Source organism: Thermobia domestica, chromosome 8 (genome assembly GCF_964235325.1).
Source record: "Thermobia domestica chromosome 8, izTheDome1.hap1.1, whole genome shotgun sequence".
Taxonomy (NCBI): Eukaryota; Metazoa; Arthropoda; class Insecta; order Zygentoma; family Lepismatidae; genus Thermobia; species Thermobia domestica.
This window is the reverse complement of record NC_137461.1, coordinates 222,801,013-222,815,564: the sequence shown is the minus strand read 5'-3', so window position 1 is coordinate 222,815,564 and position 14,552 is coordinate 222,801,013. Positions and strand designations below refer to the sequence as shown.

Below are 14,552 nucleotides of genomic sequence, written 5' to 3'. Positions count from 1 at the left end.
ACACCAACGTTGTCCCATTCTGAAATCTCATCCCTTACTTTGACTCATTGAATTCGAGTCTTACTTCCCCTCCGACCTACTAAAATAAATTCGTCAGACGGAATCCTGTGTGAGTACTTGATGCAGTACTCATATGATTAATCTGGTAGCAACAAATTTTGCTATTTCTACGTAAAATCACACACATTTAATATAAAATAAGGCGAGATAGAAGCCAATACTCGTAGTTCAACGACATTCAATGTATTTGAAATTCAAGATAAATGGGAAACTTCTATACTATTAACTCATCCAAAAATATATAAATCCAAACAGCTGACAGGTAAAAACTATATATATATAAATATGCCAAATTCGTATTTCCAGTTACAATGGTGACCTGGTGCCCAGGAAATTTTGAGCCCTGATTTGATAAAAATTTGTCACCTCTTTCCTGCCTTTACGTAAGACTGACAAATGTGAAGGATTACCAACAATAAAACATCGGATTCATATATATCATATTTATTGTACATGATGATTAGATGTGACAACATGAAAGGAAACATTTAAATACTGTAAATCTATTGGATTTCTTACAAATTGTCACCTCTTACCATCCTTTGGTTGCACAATATTTCTCCTGGTTGGAATTAGTCAAACAAACCGAAGCCCATGTCTTCATCCGACTCCTCTTCGGGCTCTTCCTTCTTCTCTTCTTTCTTGGTCTCTGCTGGAGCACTGGCTGCAGGGGCAGCCGTTGTAGCTGCTGCTGCGGCGGCGAACTTTGATGGATCCTACAATAAACGAAACAAATAATAAACCATTTCCACCGATAGCAGCATAATCAGTTTAAGCAACATCGTCAGTTTGCGACAAGAACATCACTTTACATTTCCTATACGTACGAATAATGATCTGGAAACCTTTTGATTATTATTTTATTATTTTTCTAAAAGATCATCTATACTGGTATTGCTCTACGGTCCTAAATTAAGACAGCAGAAGTAGTTATTCCCCATTTCTCATCATACTGAATAACGCAAAAACAAACAAAATAACCAACTTTAAGTGTGCAGCAGAACCATACTATATAAAGTTCATTCACGAACATGTAATTCAAATTCAAAAATATATTGCACAAAATTATTATTGTTTAGCCTCTAAATAATAATAATAATTTTCATCAAGAAACTAACAGCGGTTCATGAGATAAAATCAAACTGGCAATTTTCGGGAAAAAGCAGGTCTTAATTCTACCAGTGTCTCAGATTCAATATAAATTACTACATTGAAACTATCCAGAAATCAAAACTTGCATTGCATTTATGATACCCAAACGATTAAGAAATGTAACAAAAATTAACATTAATGACGTTTCAAACGAAAGTAAACTAAATTTCTTTTTTATATCCCACGATTATGCCTTTTAAGTTAAAGGGCATGTATGATTCCCGAAAAAGATTATGAAAGAATTGGGGAAATGGGAACGGAAGAACACAAAATTTACGGACACGATGCTGTTTATTACAAACTCTCATGGGCTGGGATCGAACATGGCACTCCTTGTCCCTGATGTGAGTGCCCTATCACTTGAGTCACCATGCCCCCGATATAGATCTAATAAGATGAAATTAGTAACAAATGAAAACAGCTCGTGCAATGAAATAAAATGACTAATGGATATGAATATGTGCAATATATGTTTGCATATACAGTACATGTTAAACTATTTGAATTTAAAACCAGCGAATAGTTTCATCCTGATTTTTTTAAAATTCCTACTTCCCATTGAAATATAGATGAAGAACTTCTAGAACAGTTTCTCTCAGTCTTCACTACTGAGAACAGTTTTTGATTTGTGGGTCACGAACTATGACCACAAAGAGTGATCTTAAAGTAAGGGTGTTCATAAGTGAGATTATAGGGCGCATGTGGCGCCACCGATACACTTTTTTAGGGGGAAGGTGTAAATTCCTTTTCATTCAAAATTGCACAATCGAACTTAGCATGATTAACTTTTTAAAATACATAACTTATTGTCATACCAAAGAAAGAATTCTCTAACGACTGAAAAAACAAAATTGTTGAAGGAGGTGAAGCGAATGATACACTGATTCTGTGTAAAAACAAGACGACAGGAAACTATAAGTGAAATAATCTCTTGTTTATTTCACACGCAAATCATTACCGGAACTTCATTTATTTATTTATTTTTTGACGGAGGGCCGGGTTTTCCTGCCTAGAGGTCTTCATTGAAATAATAAATTTAGAAAAGTTTCTGCAGCACGACTGTCACTGAAATAAAGAGTAATGTCATATGTGCTAAGGTAGCAACTGTTCAATGAGTTCAGTTATTTGACAGGGTATTGCATACAATTTTCGTTCATTAACCAGATTCCTGTTCAAAAATCACCACTGGATGAACTATGCGATGATCTTGAGGTCAACATTCTGGAGAGTCTCCGAAGTTTTCCCCTTATAAGTTACATCTGAAATTTAATTTCCATATCAACAAGCAAAGAATAAAATCCGTAATCTGAGTAGCAAAACAAGAACATAATAATGGCAAAAGTCCACCATTCGGGGCAGGCCACTCTGATCCCGGACCATGTGAACATACGGCTTCACGCTTTCACGACCTTTGCACTTAAAGAGATGTGTAACGTGATTAGTGATTTTCACTCTTCGCCTCGTATTTAAGAAAGGTTGAGCGAATCTCTGACACGCATTTAAGATAGAATGAAAATAAATCTTGCCTTCCTCCTCCCTCCTATGTCACCATAAATCGAACCTATTATCCAGTAGTGGGAGAAGTTTTATCGAGTATGTCACTATGGCTCCAATTATTGTAGTCCTTGATATTATTTTTGTCAAAAGAGCCAGACCATTTTAAAGTTGTACGATACAATAGATGTAATGTTATTCGAAACTAAATTAAGGTTAACAGTAAAAAGGTTCACGCATCAGGAATTTCAATTTTGTCCGATAGATGTCGACCGTTGGAAGATGTCTGCTGCAATCTAATGACGTGATGTGTGACTTCTACGATCTTTGATTCGATAGAAACTGAGACTGGATAGCTACCCTTGAAATCACCACTATCCATGAAGATTTTAACACTAATTCCATTAACGAACTAGGTTGAGACCATCTGTTATCTTTCTCCTGTCCCGGTTTCTCCACCTCTTTTATAAGTCGATCTATAGGGTGTACGGAGAGCCTCAGTATTAAATGGATCTTCACTCTGACAAATCTTTCTCAAAATATTTCATAATGAGTTATAGGTGGTTTAGTCACTTCCAAGTGATAACAAAAAATGAAAGGTCCCGAAAGTTACATTTTCAGTTCCAAACAGCATGTTGCTAGCTAAAGAAAGCATAAGCAGATACATGATCCGTCGGTACTGGAACTGAAAAGTAAATAGCGAACGCAGGTCCGTGATGGGTACGGGGAAACTGATTTATCTTCCTTCATGGTCAACAATTCTTGCTACATGATCTGCCTATTTATTACCAGCCAGTCTCGGAACCCAGCAGTTGTATTTCACATAACTGCGCTATACAGGATTAGTATTGCGTATGTATAAGGTGTGTTCAAAAAGAAATGGACCGAAGGCTTTAATGTGCACACTTGTGATAGAATGGTAACATTGTTGCGTGTGTAACAAATAGGCGTTCCGACAAGAGCACGGAAGTTCACAACCCGCCGCTAGAGGGTCATGTGCAAGCCACGTAACTTATAAAGCCAGCACAAGCAGACGCCAATCGTCCTGCGCAGTCAGTCGTGAGTGTTGGGAGCAGTGCAACAGTGAAATGGAGGCGTCAAAGGAACTTCAAAGAGGTGTTATTCGTTTTCGGACGGCGGAAGGAATAGGGAGTACGGACATTCATCGAAGAATGTCAAGTGTACTGTCAGAGTGTCTACTAAAATTACAAAATGAAATTTCGTGACTTTTTCGTGACCTTTTCTTTACCAAACTACAAAATTTCGTTAACATTCAATAACAGTACTTATATTCTTTAGCACTTTTCCTTATCTCTACTTTCAAAGGCTATTCCCTGGAGCGATAAAAATTTGGTATTTTCTCACCGCTTTCTCTATATCCACTGTATACAGGGTGTCCCAAAAGTAATGGTGAAAAATAAAACAGATTCCTGGCATCAAAACGAGAACAAATGTTTATATGACATACATTCCGGAAATGGACAAGAGCGGAGCTAGACAATTTCGAATGTGGGGAAAAAGGAACTTGCCGATTTACAAAACCGCATTGAAGATGCGTGTGAACAGTTACGCAACACACCGGGAGTAATGGAATGCATTCGAAACTCACGATTAGCACGTTACATAGATGTGGAAGGACAGCATTTTGAACATCTGTAGGTACGTTTATTGTTAGCACGTATGACCTAAAGTTCATTCAACGAATCTTCTGATCCTGATGTAAACATTGCAGAATTGTATTACTCCGCCAGTCATCGGATGATTGGCTATCGGTCAGCGCTTCTTTCGAGAAGCACGTGCTTGTACCCTGTCGTTTTTTTTTTTTTTTTTTTTTTTTTACTTATTCCCCGCATGTGACCATATCGTTAACTGTGATTCGCGCTAAAGTTGGGTCAAAACCACTTTCAATGCATGCGTATTCTCTTTTATTGTATTAATTCAATTCTTCTACAGTTCTTAGATAAAGTGTTGTTTCTGTTGTCTAATTCTAAGGAATTTTGGTATTGAGCCTTATAAGCAAGGACTATTTTCTTCCGCCGCATGGGTGTTCTAAGGCTCTCTAACCAATAAAATCAAACAATCACCACGTGTATTTGTTTACATGAGGTACTGAACGTTCCTTGAATAAACTTTAGTAGTTTGTAGTGCTACTCTGTGTAAGATTGTATGTTACAAAAACAGCACATCGTTGTAGATTCTGCCTGTTATTTCATTACAGGACATGACGTTATACTTGTTCTTATTTCTACCCTCTTTCTGCAAGTTTCTATCCGGCATATCCATTGAGATTATGCAGCCGTCCTAAGTGATCTTTGCTTTGACCCCCCATTGTACATGTGTGTGCAACCGTGCCATGGATAACTTTTTTCAGTATGGTTTCCATCTTTACTGCACGTTTCATTATCCCCTACCGTACAGACATTCAGCGAATCCCTAAATGACATATGGAGAATCTCTGACGCGTTATGTATCATTTCAAGCCGATATGATTTTTATGTCTTTCTGAACCCCATTCCTAGCTCCTATCATTATCCCGCTGGCAGGTGGTGAAGTTCCTTCCACAACACATTCAAAGCTGTCGAACTCGCCTTTGTGCATTTCTGAACTGTATGTCATATAAACATGTTTTTCTTGTTTTGTTGCCAGGAATCTGTGGTTTCATTTTTCGCCATTATTTTTGGGATCTAATATATATAAAGTTCACAGAATTATGTAGGATATGCTGTAGTCTTTTAAAGAAGTAAAAAACTTATGCGTGTATTGGCATTTGGCAAAATTTCCCTTGTATAGTTTAACCCTTTTAAGTTTTTTCGGTCCTTTTCGACCGATATTGTAGTGTCTTAAAGATTCGATTAAAAGAGAACTAAGAATGCTATTTAGTTCCTTTTTTTTTTCCCCAAGAGAGGAGACATTCAAGAAAGCCTTGGAAGGGTCTATACGCTTCCGAGCGTCAGAACACAGGGGAGTATGATGTCATCATTTTACAAATTCCCTTTTTTTTTACTGAGGTCTAACTTCAACATTTTTTGGTGAGCTTCTCTTTAAGCCTAGAATCCTAACACTTTCCCTAAACAATCAGTTTTTATGAGAATTTTTTCGGATCTCTTCGTCAACATAGAAGGGGGCTTCAGAGGGACAAAAGGGTAAAAAAGGGATGTTTTTTGACCAAAAATCCCACTATCGTGATTCTTGCTTCGCTCGGCTACATGATAGGGACATTTCAGTAGTACTTTCTGAAAGCCTACTCGATTCTGAAGAGAACGACGTATGAATCACCATCCTACGATAATTAGGGACGTGTCAGGAAATTTTTGAAGTTTGTAGAGTATCCTTGGGAAATTTCGGAAATATTCGCAGAAGAGAATAATATTTTTCCCGTCCTTAGTATTGAAGATAGGAAATTGGTGTTTGGCACAAGTAATTAGTACACTACGTAGTATTTTTGAAAGTGATTTCCAGATCTCTATGTTTACAGAGAGGACCAGAGGGCCCCAAAACGGGAAAAAAGGGATTTTTCAGCAAAAATCCCTATTTACTCAATTTTTCTCTCCTTAGGGACGTCCGAGGAACATGAGGGTAATACAATCTGGAACCCTGCTCTATTCTGAAGAGAATGATGTTATGAATCGTGATCCTACGATAATTAGGGACGTGTCAAGAAATTTTTGTATGCTGGGACATTCTGGGAATATTCCCAGAAGAGGAAAATATTTTTCCCGTCCTTAGTGTTGAAGATACGAGATTGGTATTTGGCACAAGCAATTAGTACACTACGTAGTATTTTTGAAAGTGATTTCTGGATATATCTGTTTACCCAGGGCCGCGTCAGAGGGCTCCAAACCGGAAAAAAGGGACTTTTTCAGCAAAAATCCCTATTTTCCTCAATTTTTCCCTCCTTAGGGATATCCGAGGGACATGCGGGTGATACCATCTGAAAGGCTTCTCCATTCTGAACAAAACGACGTATGAACCATAATTTTACGATTATTAGGGGCGTGTCAGAAATTTTTTAAAATTTGTAGGGTGCATGTTAGGGAAATCTTGGGCGTTTTTTGATGCTCTTTCAACATGGGTAAAAAATTTTCCCGCCCTTACTATTCAATACAGGAAATTCAAATTTGTCACAAGTAATTAGTACACTACGTAGTATTTTTCCAAATTTTTGGAGGTTTGTGCGCAGACCCGGTAGAGCCTCAGGGGACCCCAAACTTGGATTTTTTTTTTTGTAAAAAAATCCCGATTTTCCCCTCAAATAATTCTCTTCTGGCATATTATAGGGACATGTAAGTGATACCGTTTAAAAGGCTGTTCCATTCTGAGAAAAACGAGGTATAAACCATGATCCTAGGATAAATAGGGATGACGCTGTTGCTGATTATCTGAGACTCAAGAAAAACGCCTAAAAAGGCGAGAATTTAAAAGGGTTAAAAAACTACCACGTTTATAAAAGCGTATTGCAAAAACGATTTTTTACTGGTTCTGTATGTCTTCAGGAAGACAAGCTTACCACTGTAGTTCAACAATTCATTATGTTTAACTAAAAGTTGTACAAAAAAAACTAGGAAAACATTACTATGAAGGAAACATATGCATGTTACATATCAATTTTCTCAGGAAAGTGTGATCTTGTAAGTGGTTCTTTTCAAATAGCTGCATTTTTCACACAGCTCTTACTGTACTACTAGGAAATGACGTATTTTCCAAGTACTCTCGAAAGCGGGGCTATTTGGAAACAGCACATTGTGGCTGTTGGGAAACTTCAGTCTCAGTAAAATTTTGTTATGACTGCAGGAAAACTTTACATGGACTAACAAGGGAAGAGAGGGAGATTATATAAAGAAGTGGAATATGGTTTATACACCAATCGAAAACACTAGTGACGAACCTGTAATAAAAAAATTTCCGAATGCATATACTCTGCGTTATATGAATATACAGGGTGTCCAAAAACCCCGTTGCCACCTCTAGAAATCGCAAACGGTAAGCCAGATGCTAAAACAGGAAAACATGTGTTTGATCATTTTAAAAATCCAACTTATCAAAGCAAAAAGTGTTGTCCCAGGGCCACCCGCATGGTTCCAAGCGGTATCCAACTCAAAATTTTTGGTTTGAATCATTTTATACTTGATAATCCAGGCAACGAGCTAGTTCTACTTAGGTGTACTAAAAAATGTCAAATGTTAATTCTTTTCTCTTCTTTATTTCGTAATTTAATTTTGTTTATTTCTTTTCTTTATTTCTTAAATTAATTTTGGTTTATTATATTTAGTTATTTAGACATTACTAGGCCCAAAGAGCAGAATCTCACAGTAGGAGCATTTCCTTTCTTTCCGTTGAGTCCAAGAATTAAAACAAACAAACCCGACTACAGAGAGAAGAACTAAAACACAAGATGTTTGCAGTGTTATCGTAAAGCGTTCAAACTTGTTCCATCTGTTTTCATTTAACAGCAGTTTTCAAACGATATGCTACTTGATCTCCCTTGATGTGAAAATTTTGAGTAGGACCCCATCTGGAGCAATGCGGAGGACCCTGGGTCAAATACTTTTATTTTCAATCATTGGATTTTTGGTATGATGACACCAGGGGTGTAGCCAGCAGGTTTGTGGGGGGGCCGTCGTTTTTGAGGGGGGGCAGCTACAACGTACAAAGCCAAAAAATGTGTTGCTGCTAATGTTTTTGACGCCTGAAAGAAAGGAAAATTTTGGTTTCCTTCTGGAAAACTAAAACCACTATTTTAGCTTATTATTATTATTATCCATAAATTATATTCAAGATAGTTTTTATTATGCTTAATCAAGAACTACTCTCCGGGACCAAACGCTATACTTTTGTGCATAACTATAAAGGTAACCAAGAAAGTTCTGTCTCTTTTCGTGGAGGTCTGTGTTCAATTGGACCCCACACCGTGAGTTGAATGCAAGTGGAGATAAGGCGAACGTCAGTTGTTGGTGTGGGTAAATCCAACATACTACCTGGTTGTGGCAATTCAGACACACCGTGAACTTGCGTAAAGACAGAGGGAACATGGGACATCCACAGAGCGTCATAATAGAATGTGTGCTGAACGAGTTCAAATGGAGGTCAAACGCCGCTGTAGCGGGACAGAAGATATGCCAGGCCTTTGGTGAGGGTGTCGTGACGACGCGGACATTGCAGTGATGATTTAACAAGTTTAGGGACGATGATGAAACACCCGAAAACACCACGTGCCAGAATACCAACACATGTACAAAGAGGAACTGGGACTACAATTCAATGTGTGGAGAAACCATTCGACAGCACATCCATCAACTTGTGAAGCACTACAAGTTGGGTCCATGGGTCTCACATATTTTGACTCTGGGCCAGAAGGGAACGCGGCAGTCGCCTGTGTTTATTTACTGTTTCTGTACGGAGCCATTTCTGTACAGGGCGTTGACATGTGATAAAAAGTGTGTCCTATACGAAGCTCCACGGCGCCGTCATCATTGGTTAGCAACCTATGAACCGATTTCAAAACAGCCAAAACCAGCACTGTACCAGAATAAGGTCCTTCTGTGTGTTTGGTGCATCTTGCATCGGGAACTGCTACCAGCTGGTGAGAGAATTAATGCAACTGTGTAGTGTCAGCAGTTGAGCTGTGCTCAACAAAAATTCAAAAACTTTGGAGCCATCACTTCTGAATTGCAAATGGATCCTCATTTACGGGACAACGCTAAGTCCCACATGGCTAGGATGACTCAGGACACATTTTCCGCCTTGGATGGGAAACAATATTGCAACAACTATATTCCCCGGGTATTGCACCACCCGATTATCACCTGTTCCATTCTTTGGACAATCACCTTAGAGGACGCCAGTTCCCTAGTAAAAGTCCAAAATGCACCTCATACTTTCTTCGTTTCACGGCCCACCACGTTCTACCGCGATGGATTCCATGGCCTTCCAGAACGTTTTCAGAAGGTCGTCGATGCTGATGGGGACTATTTTTGATCTTCAAGGTTAGGTGACATATCGATTTTCGAAGGTGGTGGGTGAAAGAGCAACAAAACTTTTCTTGGTTACCTTTATATTTAAATTTAAGGCCTTGTATACAGAACTTATCTACACAAGATTGATTTTCTTTGAAATTTCACTTAATTTCTTGACGGTTCCCAGACAAAAACATTTATTTATTATTCGTGACTAAAAAAACAATTATTTTATTACACTGAGTAGAAATAAATGAGAGAGCGAATGAAATCCAAACTGAATAAAAGCATTGTTTCTCACCAAATTTTCTATTCTTTGTCTTTTAAAACACCTGTTAAAGCATATAAAAATATACTGTACTTACAAATCAGTTTAGTGCCTTTAGTTTTTTGGCTGTATTTGTAGTACCTTGTTAAAACGTTTGTCTTCAAACTGTCAAATATAAATCGCAGTAAATTGTGTAACCTGCTGTCACAAAAAAGTATCCTATTTTTCGATCGGTATAAGGAAGAGATTTTTTCGATCGTTATGGAAAAACAATATTTCTCCATAGTATTTTACCATAAATTATTAATTGTCAATAAACTTTGTTACTTTTAAATGAATGAAGCGAGATAATTTTTCTATGATGTTATAAAAGCTGGTCATTTGGGGAGGGGCAGTAAACCATTTGGGGGGCCTGGCCCCAATGGGCCCCCTTTGGCTACACCCCTGGATGACACTTTTTTTTTTTTCTGTTTTGACATCTGTCTCACTGCTTGTCTCTTTGCTTTGATACGTTGTACTTTTAAAATGATCAAACACATGTTTTCCTGTTTTGGCATCTGTCTTCATCTCCGTTTGCGACTTCTAAGGGTGGCACCGGACTTTTTGCATATTCATATAACTCGCAGAGTATACAGATTCGGAAAATTTTTATTACAGTTTCGTAATAGGCGTCATTAGTGCCTTCGATTTGTGTATAAACCTTCTTCCATTTCGATATATATAATCTTCCTTTCATCCCTTGTAAGCTGTAGAAACATCACAAGGAAAATTAATTGCAATAAATAAACAAGAGGTAGTATGAAAAAGAAAAAAACTTACCAAGTAGCCCCAGTTTACAGTACATCATACTACTCGTTTGCGTACTTCTCCCCAAAAAATAAAATAAGCATTTTTTTTTTTCGTTTCGAACCGCCATCTTCTCTACAAAATTTCATTTTTAAAAACATGGCAGGAGCACTAGTGGTTAGTACCAGTGAGAATAAACGAGGTTTCGTACGTACTATCCTACTAAGGTAGCACAATTATTATGCATCCTGTAACCAATCTACACAAGGCTTAATTTGTCTGGTTTCAGAAGGCACCGCATTACTGCAAAATACAATATCTTCTCTATAGACAAATATGTTCCCTCATGGTGTTGTTCGATTCAGTAATCCATGGCTTTCACCCAATTTCAGAAATTCTTCCTCTTTATTAGCATATAAATCAGTAGTCGAAGTGAGACGGAATGCGGTGGTATGCCATACCGTCTCTGGTTTTTCAGTGATGAAGACATACCGCCTCTGGATTTACGGTGATCAAGATATACCATCACTGGAAAGTGAATGCTAATATACATCTTTAATAAATTCATTTTTATACACAGTAATTGACTAATAGCTTTGTACGTCAAAGATTTTAAGTTGGCAACACCAACATTTTTATTATCTTTTTCCTAATACTTTTATTTTGTTTTTAAAATGAGGTATATACGAAGAAGTTCACCCCTTGCTCCTACGCAAGTATTCGTGTTGGTTGTGTTTGGGGTAGCCAACCGTCCAGTATTTTACCGGACAGTTCGGTGTTTAACTTCCTTCTCCGGTGTCCGGTACGAGCTCAAAGCATGATGTTAAATTCCGGTAATTTTTCATCTTAATAGTTCTATTCTCTCTCCTATTCAAATTATTTTGGAATGACGAAAGGAATCGTTTGTCGATGAATATGGTTAAAGCTTGTAATATGCATTGATATCGATCTTGCGCGGAATTTACTGAGGAGTTGAAGGCAGGAAAATTTACTGCACTTAAAACTGCTGAAGTTCAACAAAAGTACATTTTCAAGAGCGCAGCTAGCACTGCTTCATTTTGTGCATGTCAATTATATTGCTAATTTTCTTTTCTTTTTTGTTTTAAATACGGTGTATTATTGATGGTAGACTTCAAAAATTACGTGTGCGAATTTAACCAAAACTGGATTAAGAAAATTTAACAAATGCTTCAAAAGTAACTGGAGTTATTAAATTCGAATTCCGAATCACTCAATTCTATGTGAAGTAACCTTTTTCATGTTGTTCACATTTTTGACGAGCAATGATGTCACAATCTTAAGGTTCCTGTGAACTCCCCCTTGTCCAAGCACTTCGCCTTTTCTCCACCAGATGCTCACTTTTTCATTTAGCAATCAGTGCTGGTACCTCTACTGGGAAGAACTGAAAGATCGTACCGCTCAGTTTGAATGTGTCCAGGATATCCACACTTGAAGTGGGCGGGGAGAGGAATCCAACAGTTTTTTTTTTTTTCGTGCACCTGCAGTCAGTCAGAGTCTATTTATACAAGCCGTGTTGTTCAGCCGCAGGGCAAAACCTCACCCATTGATGAGTAACATAAATCTTTTCTTTTTGCAGGTAGGAATAGAGTTTTGTACGAAAAACGGGAATTAGGTTGCAGAGAACGTCATTCACATCGCGTTGACAAATTATCTTTCGTACGTTTATCACATGAAACTCTTTTCTTTTTTTGATTATTACCAGAATATGAGATAAAAAGAACCTAAATGGTTCTTTGTATACAGAAAACAGACAAAAAATACTAATATTTTCTTACATATCAGTATTGTATGATTTTTTTTCTGAAGTGTATGATGCATGAAAAATGGACAAAATGAATTTTGACTTTTCTATTTGTCCCTATCCTTCTGAGTAGAGAGAATGATATGGCGCAACTAAAGGGCCTGCAGGGCCCGCAACATTAAGAGGCCCAGAACAGAAAGAGGCCCATTTCAGTTTCGAAGTTAAACTTTATAATGTTAAGATGTTAAAAATTATGTGATGTTCCAACTATATCTCATTTTTACCTATGAAGACGGTAACACCTGAGCGATTATTTAGTAAATTAAATGCCAACAAAACTTTTACTGACCAGCGAAAACATTATGACCACTCGCTACTTTTTCAACGAAATCATCGGGCTGAGATAAGAGCTACAAGGCATAACACAACCGCGCGCCAAACACGACAAGAAATCTCACTCGATTAGTCAGTGTGATGCTTGTGCCTTGAATGGGGAAAGACGACGATATATCAGGGTGACTAAGTGGCTGGGAGCTTCATTTCGGAAACAACGCGACTTGTCGAGTTTTCGCGATCTGCCGTGCTTATGTATTTCAAAGATGGGAAAAGAACAGTGAAACCAGCATCGAACCAAACAACAAAAAGTGGGACGACCACACCTCATTAAAAATGTCGGATGTCGTAGACTCTCGAATTTGGTATAACAGAATAGACGAAAACTATAGCACAATATAATAATAATAATAATAATCTATATATATAAAAGAGAACGTACAAAATCCTTTGTCCGCTCATCACGCTAATACGGCTGAACCAATTTCTTTCATTTTTGGGGGGTTATTAGGATTTGGACCCTAGATGGTTTTTATCATATCACTTTAATTTTTAATTACCAGTGTCTTGAGATAATTGACCATTCAAGTGTCCATAACGTACAAATCCTTTGTTATTAGTTCATCATAGGTAAAAATAAACGTATTTATATGCAACCCGCATGACCGTGTCACTCGGCGGGTTAACATAAATGACAGGCGATATACAGCGGAAAATAGCTTGAATCTTCTGTTTAAAATTTTTTAATTGATTTGCTTATTTTTACAGACACTTTTACAATATGCCAGCACCGGGATGACCGCAGCGAAGCGGGGCGGGTTAACATAAATGACAGGCGATATAATGTTAAGATTTACTGCAATCTTCTATGGTTTTTATCATATCACTTGAAAGCGAAAAAGTAAAAATTATCTAAGTAACAAAGTTTATTGCGTTCCGGGGTGACCGCAGCGAAGCGGGGTGAACGCTGCTAGTAATAATAATAATAATAATAATAATAATAATAATAATAATGTGCATTTTTAGCATATGAGCAAGTTGTGACTCACTAGATAGAACATAGAAAGTCAAAACTGTTCTCTGTAAATTTTACGTGACTCATGAATGTGGAAAGAGGGTTCCGTTTAACATTTTTGCGGGGAGGCCCATTCGTCCTTACTTACGCTACTGAGAGAATGTAAGGTAAAATAATAACACCAATATATATATATATATATATAGATAGATAGATAGATAGATAGATAGATAGATATAGATAGATAGATAATCCTGCGCAACAGTCCCTTGTGATCTGAGCCTGCAGCGGGCTTATGTTAGTAGTAAGCACAACCACACCCAACGTCGCCGGCTGTCTAGATTGAAGTCCGCTATCTTTTAGTTTCCCAACTTTTCTCTCGATATTTGGTCAACACAGAAATGTTTGAGTGCCACACCGGGAATTAATCCCTGGACGATGCACACCGTATCACTTTCGCTAATCATTTGGTAAAATTCAGGTTAGGGTGGTACTGAATTAATTTTGGAATATGCCATTTCTCATAAGGTAAAGTTCAAAAGTATTGTGACATAATTAAAAAGCTCATTATCAACCACGTATTCTTGCCTCTAATATCTCTAAAAGTTTTCGAGTTATGTGTCAAAAATGGTTGAAACACTTGAAGTTAGTTTAGTAACTTGAAGAAGATAGTGGACTTATACATACATGATTAGAATTGCTCCAATTTTTATTTTTATTCTTCTTTCT

General features: G+C 37.5%; 1 protein-coding gene across 1 annotated transcript in view; it reads right to left on the bottom strand.

Moving 5' to 3' along the window:
* Nucleotides 1–488: 488 nt before the first annotated feature.
* Nucleotides 489–14,552, bottom strand: part of RpLP0 (ribosomal protein LP0) — a 56,395-nt gene continuing 42,331 nt past the window's right edge. The window contains exon 7 of the mRNA XM_081769449.1: nucleotides 489–776. Coding sequence (XP_081625575.1) covers nucleotides 633–776 — 144 coding nt within the window. The 3' untranslated portion in view covers nucleotides 489–632. The remainder of the gene's footprint in view (nucleotides 777–14,552) is intronic.